This window comes from Tarenaya hassleriana, unplaced genomic scaffold, assembly GCF_000463585.1.
Source record: "Tarenaya hassleriana unplaced genomic scaffold, ASM46358v1 Cleome2, whole genome shotgun sequence".
Classification (NCBI taxonomy): Eukaryota; Viridiplantae; Streptophyta; class Magnoliopsida; order Brassicales; family Cleomaceae; genus Tarenaya; species Tarenaya hassleriana.
Window position 1 is genome coordinate 572073 of NW_010965372.1, and position 9286 is coordinate 581358.

Sequence of the window (9286 nt, forward strand, 5' to 3'; positions counted from 1 at the left end):
AGGGTGGTACTGTTTTTTTTTTTTTTTTTTTTTTTTTTTGAGGGGTCGTGTAGTGACAAGTTGACAGCGGGGGAAGATAGGTCTGCCAGCTATTACCGCTCTCTCTCTCTCTACTCTGAGATTTTATTCCCTGTGATTCAGTATACCCTACGCTCTCCCTTTTTATTTATTTATTTTTATTTCATTCATATTATAGATGTAATTAAATTTTTTTGGACAGAAAACGAGATGTTCTGTATAATTATGATAATTATGAATACGACACTTTTAAATTTTGTATAAAATATTACTCTATTTCCATGGTATATGTGGCTAAATAATTTCTTTTAGTAATTCGAGCATTTTAGAACAGGATCTAGTCTAATTTTAGGATTTAGAATCAATTATTTGATTCGAAATGTATATTTTTTTATCCAAATTTGAGTTTCGAACTTAGCTAAATAACACTTTGTAGTTTTATTTCACCCGATTGAATTATTCAAGTTTAATTATAGCTAAATAATAGTACAAAGCCAATCGTCTCTTCTAATGGGTTAATATTTCTGAAAATGTGTGGGATTTTTTTCTCTAGGGATCAAACAAATATTCGCAGTGATAATTTTGTTTTTCACAATACTTCGTCTTTTTAATTCATAGGTTTTAATGATATTTTTATTTAAATTTCTGATTTGGTATTCGTTCATTATTACATAAATTTGGAGATTGGAGAAACGATCACCACACGATGTACACATCTTGCCAAAACAAGGTACATTAAGATGGAAAATCAAAAAAAAAAAAGGGTACATTAAGATGGTATAAAAAATTTAATATAGAAATGAGTATCGTGTTTAAATTATATATATTTTTTAAATTTATTTATTTTCACTGAAAAATAACATATTTTGTAGTAATTTTACACAATTACGGTTATCTCTATGCATTGGAGTGAATTTACATAAAGATTTACACACACGAGAACCATACCACATATAGAGAGAGAAGCACTTGTGTGTGTGTGTGTGTGTGTGTAAATAATTTATGTAAAATAATTGCAAGAACCTACATAGCACATGTAGCTCCATGTTAAAAAGATCTAAGATTTAGTCCACATATATATGAGGTAACAATAAATCAAATCTCATTAATTTCCAAAGATTACCCAACGTATATTTTATAATTTTATATAATAAAGTTAATATAGAAAGGAGCATAATGGAAGGGAAGCACGTTATTTTTGTTCATATATGGTTTTTAAATATGTATATTTGAAATTATTAAATTAAAGTGTAAGACCAAGAACATGTTAGCAATTTGTCTCTTTGGATTAATATTTAAAAAATAGCGCAGATGTCACAGTTTTGGATATTTTCAGTTTTTCAAAATATGAAATATGTGACGCGAGGGTGACTATTTCGATTTCGATTTCAATTATAAAAAAGTTATAACCATTTAATTTTTTTTATAAATTTCGTTTCGTTTCGTTTCGGTTCGGATTTAACTTTTCTAATAAAAAAAAATTTTGTAAAAAAAATATCGTTTTTTTTTATAATTTTTTATTTGTTTTGATTCAGTTCGTTTTTTATGGGCTGGGCCTAAAGCCAATATTATGAGGCCCATTAACTAAAACGACGTCGTTTTGTCTCCCAACCAAAACCCTAATACTCCTCTTTTAACTCGTCACTGTTAAAAGGCTTCCGTTCGTCCTTGTCGTAGATGCATCTCTCTGGTAATTCGTCTCCTCTCTTTTTTTTTTTTTCTGAGTTTTTTTTTTAAACACCAGTTTCCGTCACTTGTCCTTTTTTTTTTAATAAGATGATATGGTTGGTTGATAAGTTGGAATCAAATGATGAGATTGGATCAATTATTCTCACGACGGTCGTCTGAGACAAATCATGTGATGCATCGAATCCAATGTTCTCTGATGATATTTTCTTCCTCAATTTTTTTTTTTATTTACCCTCTTCATGACCTTCTGTAATTCCTCCTTGCAGATCAAATCGGGTTTCGGTTTAAGTTTGGTTCCATTATTTTCGATTTTGAATTTTTTATTTGAACAAAAAATGATTTTTATTCGTTCTTCATATTTTATTTGGATTTGGTTTCGGCTTTGTTTGAGTTAATTTCTGATTATCTAGTTGTTTAGGTTATAAATCAGGGTACATTAAGATGGTATAAAAAATTTAATATAGAAATGAGTATCGTGTTTAAATTATATATATTTTTTAAATTTATTTATTTTCACTGAAAAATAACATATTTTGTAGTAATTTTACACAATTACGGTTATCTCTATGCATTGGAGTGAATTTACATAAAGATTTACACACACGAGAACCATACCACATATAGAGAGAGAAGCACTTGTGTGTGTGTGTGTGTGTGTGTAAATAATTTATGTAAAATAATTGCAAGAACCTACATAGCACATGTAGCTCCATGTTAAAAAGATCTAAGATTTAGTCCACATATATATGAGGTAACAATAAATCAAATCTCATTAATTTCCAAAGATTACCCAACGTATATTTTATAATTTTATATAATAAAGTTAATATAGAAAGGAGCATAATGGAAGGGAAGCACGTTATTTTTGTTCATATATGGTTTTTAAATATGTATATTTGAAATTATTAAATTAAAGTGTAAGACCAAGAACATGTTAGCAATTTGTCTCTTTGGATTAATATTTAAAAAATAGCGCAGATGTCACAGTTTTGGATATTTTCAGTTTTTCAAAATATGAAATATGTGACGCGAGGGTGACTATTTCGATTTCGATTTCAATTATAAAAAAGTTATAACCATTTAATTTTTTTTATAAATTTCGTTTCGTTTCGTTTCGGTTCGGATTTAACTTTTCTAATAAAAAAAAATTTTGTAAAAAAAATATCGTTTTTTTTTATAATTTTTTATTTGTTTTGATTCAGTTCGTTTTTTATGGGCTGGGCCTAAAGCCAATATTATGAGGCCCATTAACTAAAACGACGTCGTTTTGTCTCCCAACCAAAACCCTAATACTCCTCTTTTAACTCGTCACTGTTAAAAGGCTTCCGTTCGTCCTTGTCGTAGATGCATCTCTCTGGTAATTCGTCTCCTCTCTTTTTTTTTTTTTCTGAGTTTTTTTTTTAAACACCAGTTTCCGTCACTTGTCCTTTTTTTTTTAATAAGATGATATGGTTGGTTGATAAGTTGGAATCAAATGATGAGATTGGATCAATTATTCTCACGACGGTCGTCTGAGACAAATCATGTGATGCATCGAATCCAATGTTCTCTGATGATATTTTCTTCCTCAATTTTTTTTTTTATTTACCCTCTTCATGACCTTCTGTAATTCCTCCTTGCAGATCAAATCGGGTTTCGGTTTAAGTTTGGTTCCATTATTTTCGATTTTGAATTTTTTATTTGAACAAAAAATGATTTTTATTCGTTCTTCATATTTTATTTGGATTTGGTTTCGGCTTTGTTTGAGTTAATTTCTGATTATCTAGTTGTTTAGGTTATAAATCTTTTATATGTATTATGGGGTTTGATTTGGGATTATGGATAAACCTTAAGAATTTTGTAAATAATCTTATTAACTTTTCGAATATAAACTGTCAATGTCCAATTCGATTTTGGAACCTTTGGATGGAGAAATTGAAGTTGCAACTGCTAGGGTTTATATGTCACGCTCATGGCCCAAACTCCATTCTTAAGTTTCTAACGTTCGCATTAGAAAAACAAAAAACAAAAAACCCAATAAAAGTGTTGTTACATTGTCAATGTCATGCATGGCACATTGATTAAGTGACAATATTATATTATATCGTATCATATCATATCTACGCAATGCAGTGAACCTTGCTGCTGGATACCAAGAAGAGACGGGAAAACAATGGGTTAAAAGAAGAGAATACTGCATGTTTTTAAATAATTTTTTTTATTTATTTAACACTTTTTAATTCATCTATTTTATTTACAACTTGTACCGAAATTGAGATTAAAAATATTGAAATTTCTCATCAGAAGATTTTCATGAATCAATTTCATTTTTCAACAATCTGGATTTGAGACCAATCGCTGCATAGACACACACACAATAATAATTAATCATATATTTTCAGAAAAATACAACGAAGGATCGAGTTATCAGAAGAGGCAAAGGTAGAGAGTGAATGCAATCTATAGAGGCAAAGGGTATTTTTGTCATTTTAATCAAACGTCATGAATCGGTCAAGACGAGCGTTTGCGTTTGCGGGCGAAAATTATGAGTTTTGTTGCGGTTGCAGACGGTTATTTTTCTACCGATTGGTTTTTCAATCGAAAACCGGAAACATTCTGTTTGCGGGTGACAACAGCGTAGCCGGAAATTTGAAATTTTGAATATGCGCTCGATTCCAACCTAATATGTTCAAATTCCGATTACTGTATCCATAGATAACGTGAAATTTATTCTCTCTTGTTTTACCACTAAAAGAAACGTCGAAGCTTTTAATGAATTCAATTTTCATTTCGTTTTTAACTCCCAAACGAATTAACCTGTGAAACCAAAGCTGATAATAAAGTCTAGGCCATTTTTTCCATAAATTAAAACACGCTTATATTTTTATTTTTTGTTAAAAATATATAATTTATGAAAAATACCAACATTTCAATCGGTACATTATCAAAAATACCCTCCATTTTGCTATTTTGACTTCAAGACATACCCTTCTTCAATTGTGTCTCTATGACCGAAATATAATATTGGTCAATTTATCATAACGTTAAATTTATGATGATCATATTTATTCATTATATTCATACCTTATATATCTCATTAATTATTTGATAAAAATATTAAAAATTTAATATTATCACCAATGTGACCAAGATTATATTTCGGATCATATGGATCACATGATCACAGTTGAAAAATGGTATGTTTTGAAATCAAAATAGTAAATGGAGGGTATTTTTGATATAATACCGTTTCAACCTTGATTGGCCTTTTGTTGTATCCCAATATTGTTTTCTGTGTAATCGGGAAAAAAAACTACAATTCGAACCGACAATAAAATGAAACAGATCGACTAAATCTTAACTAAATTGACTATTCCAAGCTGTAAGGTCCAGGGAGCAAGAAAAACCGGTCCAATCGGGATCATGAGTTGAAGTACCGAACCAAACTAAACCGGACATCTTGAATTCAATAAACCGGTGGTGGCAAATGTTTTGGTTTAGTTTTGGAATCAACTAGGTGTGAGGTGAATTAACTTTATAATTGAAAAAAAAAATAGAGTCATCTTCATGAAAATCTAGAAGGCCAAATTCGAGAAACCATAATCACCACTAACTTCCACAGGATACTTTCTTCTTCAACCTTGTCCACCCAAACACCATGTCCTTCACTCTTCTTCTTATCTCTCTCTTCCATCCCTCTTATAACCTCCGCAGATTCTTCCCCTGCCCCTTTGCATTTTCTTCTGATGTCATCAATGGCGGCTACTCTCTACTCTTCTGTTTCTCTCACATCTTCCAACTCCTCTTCTCTTCCCGCCACAAGCTTCTCGATCGCCCCTGAGATAATCAGATTTGGCAAGGTATTGTTGTTTTCTTCATGCCCAAAAAAAAAAATCAAGTTTAGGCAACAATTTTTCTCTCTTCCAGTAATGGGTTATTGGATTTAGAACTCCCCCCCCTTCCTCTCCCCCCGCCACAAGCTTCTCGATCGCCCCTGAGATAATCAGATTTGGCAAGGTATTGTTGTTTTCTTCATGCCCAAAAAAAAAAATCAAGTTTAGGCAACAATTTTTCTCTCTTCCAGTAATGGGTTATTGGATTTAGAACCAATCGGCTTCTGGGTTTTGCTCATAATCTGGTATTTGTTCTTAGGACACTTCTTAAAGTTCGAAACTTGGGCAAGTCGCCTACTTGGTTCTATGTGGAATCGTTGAGAATGATGAAGAGTAGAAATTGGTCGATGTTTCCTTATCATTCATTGTTCTTTCGCTGATAACTGGTTTAGATGATCGACTCCTACACAATCTGTGTAATTTTCTTGGAAATTTTCGGCAAAGCTTGAATGTGGCTAACTTTGGAAGATCGATGTGGTGAAAATCGTAAAGATCAAAAGGGAAAAAAAAGAAGATTATAGAAACTTTTTGGGTGATGGGTTCTTGATATTGTTTCTACAGGGTGCTTGCTACAACAGAAGCAATGCCTCTACAGGCAAAAGATTAGTTTCCATTAGGGCTCAAGTGGCAGCAGAAGCTCCTGCGAAAGCAGAGAAGGTTTCCAAGAAGAACGAGGAAGGTGTTGTGGTTAACAAGTACAGGCCAAAGGAACCTTACACTGGCAAATGCCTTCTCAACACCAAAATCACTGCAGATGATGCACCTGGAGAGACATGGCACATGGTTTTCACCACAGAAGGTGGCTTGAATCTCCTCTCATCACAAAGCCTTTGACTTTTTAGTTCTGAAATTCATCTCTTTCATTGATGATATGCTTCGATACATGTTTTGTAATAGGAGAAATACCATACAGAGAAGGGCAATCCATTGGTGTCATCCCGGATGGTATCGACAAGAATGGAAAGCCTCACAAGGTCAGACTGTACTCCATAGCCAGCAGTGCTATAGGAGATCTCGGCGATTCCAAAAGCGTAAGGGACAAGTTTCTCGATGATGGGTTTTTTCTCGATTTTCCGAAATGATGATGTCGTTTGGCGGAATAAACTGAACGAGTCACTGCAGGTCTCTTTGTGTGTGAAAAGGCTTGTTTACACCAACGAGCAAGGCGAGATCGTTAAAGGAGTTTGCTCGAACTTCTTGTGTAAGAATACACTAATTTCTCATTTGGGTCGGAGATTTTTCGCATTAACTTGAGGAGATTAAGTGATTAAGTGATCAATTAGCTTGTTGACTGCATAAAGTCTCAGGCTTCGCTTCATTTTCTCCAGCTACTCTACTCGTAAATTCTCCTTTCAGGTGACTTGAAGCCTGGAGCTGACGTTAAGATCACCGGACCTCTTGGGAAAGAAATGCTTATGCCTAAGGATCCAAATGCCACCGTTATTATGGTCTCTGATAAGTTTATTTCAGCTTTTAGTTTTAAGCTCAATAGTATATACTTCACGATAATCCTTATTTCTCTACGGGTTTTTTTCTTGTGTTTAACACCATTGCTCATCATAACTCGTTTCCTTGGACGCAGCTCGCGACCGGGACGGGGATTGCTCCTTTCCGTTCTTTCTTGTGGAAGATGTTCTTTGAGAAACACAGTGATTACGAGGTGAATTCTGAAAAATGATCTTGAATTCGTACGTGTTTACTCTACCAAAATCTAAAACGCATTGCATCATCTTGGATATATTTCGTGTATGAATGGTAATGCAGTTCAATGGCTTGGCTTGGCTGTTCTTGGGTGTGCCCACCACTAGCTCCTTACTCTACCAAGAGGCAAAAGCTCTCGACTTTATGATTTTCCAATCCCCGGATTCTACTATGCCCTCTCGTCTCTTTCTAAAGTCCGAGCCTTTGTGATTGAAACAGGAGTTTGACAAGATGAAGGCAAAGGCCCCCGAGAATTTTAGGGTCGACTACGCAATAAGCAGAGAACAAACAAACGAGAAAGGCGAGAAAATGTACATCCAGACCCGGATGGCGGAATATGCAGACGAGCTATGGGAACTGCTGAAGAAGGACAACACTTATATCTACATGTGTGGACTCAAGGGCATGGAGAAAGGCATTGATGACATTATGGTTAGCTTAGCTGCCAGAGACGGTAAATTCTCGCATTTCCCTTCGTCTTTACTGAATTACAGAACGAATGTGATGCGATATCGTATAATACGATCTCGTTGTATAGTTGAAATCCGATAAATTATCGATTTTTCCGGGCGATTTTTGGTTAGGGATTGATTGGATTGAGTACAAGAAGCAAATGAAGAAAGCAGAGCAATGGAACGTTGAAGTCTACTGATGCGCGCACACACACCATTGGCAAAAGTTATATAGTATGGTAACGGTAACTTGTATATGGTGAAAAAACGTACGTTTAATTTTCGTATTACAACCCTTTTTGTAATTTATTTTGATTTTATTTTTTTCTAGATATTAATTTTCGTGTTTATTGCAAGTGTCTAAGGACTTAGAACACGGAAAACATTAGAAATTCATAGTTCTTGATGATATCAAACTTATATTAACATATATTATTATTGAAGGGTATGTACTAAAATATTAGAATTTCGTGTGCATAATATTATTTGGATATCTTATAGATATTTATTTGTACTGTATATCTATGTCAGAATAGAAATTTGTTTACCCTATATCTATTATAAACTATAGTGGTCCTTGAAAAAAATTATTATTGATGGAAATAATAATACATTGAAAACATAGAGTAGATTAAATCGATTTTATTAATTATATATAAATCAAAATAATATTAATTCAAAAAATTAGGACTAAGTTTACATCCGCTATTCAAAAGCTTGTCCATTGAAATATATGCGACGCCAGATATTAAGTTCCTAAGGCGTTCCTTAAAAATAAGTTTTAAAATAAGTTTTATTTCATATTGAAATAGTTTAATTATAATGTAAGGACATTCGAATTCGGTAATTTAGGGTTTAAAATTTTAACCAAAAAAAATTAGGGCTTAACAACAAATCTGATGAATTAGTTGACGAAATTTGATTCTCATTTTCTTGTATGGGTTTGAGTTTCATACGAAAACATGTAAAATACATAGGAAATGAGATGAAGATCGATTTCTATACATTTGAGGTATGATTTTTTTTTTTTGAGTCTATATAATCAAACCCGAAGATCGATCCTATAAATTTGGACTCGGATCGGTCGGGCGGACCTATCCATTCAATTTCGCTTGGATCAGACCAAAATCCGAATTAAACCCGACTTGAAAATCCAATTTTTTTTTGCCGAAAAACTTAAATCCGAATCCAGATATTTTCGACACTTCTACTATAATGTTGAGAAAAAATACTATATTTTTATTTATAAAATTTCACATATTATCTTATAACTTAAGTAGATAAAATTGTTAAAGAATTCATAATTTTTTTCCACGTACCCTCGTGTGTAACATATTCTTAATATAAAATTGCACCATTTAGTTGGCCAAACAAAATTTGTATAAATTAAATCTGGAATCTTTGGTAGTTGTTTGCAGGCAAGATTTCCTTTGAATGCCTTTCACATTCCATTAAAACTCCGATTTTAAAAAATTCGAAATACCGTGATGTGTTTACCAATATATATATATATATATATATATATATATATATAATATATAAATATATGAAAGT

The 9286-nt window shown here is 32.7% G+C and overlaps 1 protein-coding gene across 2 annotated transcripts; it reads left to right on the forward strand.

Moving 5' to 3' along the window:
• The first annotated feature begins 5358 nt into the window (after positions 1 to 5358).
• Positions 5359 to 8130, forward strand: LOC104811414 (ferredoxin--NADP reductase, leaf isozyme, chloroplastic). 2 transcript variants are annotated; one of them, XM_010538096.2, is made up of 9 exons: positions 5359 to 5546; positions 6141 to 6378; positions 6477 to 6610; positions 6702 to 6780; positions 6936 to 7027; positions 7162 to 7239; positions 7344 to 7406; positions 7500 to 7734; positions 7865 to 8130. In XM_010538096.2, exons 1-9 carry the CDS (start codon positions 5433 to 5435, stop codon positions 7930 to 7932), a joined length of 1101 nt encoding a protein of 366 aa, XP_010536398.1. In that variant the 5' UTR covers positions 5359 to 5432; the 3' UTR covers positions 7933 to 8130. The 2 variants fall into 2 exon arrangements, with proteins under 2 accessions (XP_010536398.1, XP_010536399.1); XM_010538097.1 differs by lacking the exon at positions 5359 to 5546 and adding an exon at positions 5640 to 5703 and having other exon boundaries at positions 7865 to 8082.
• Positions 8131 to 9286: the final 1156 nt, after the last annotated feature.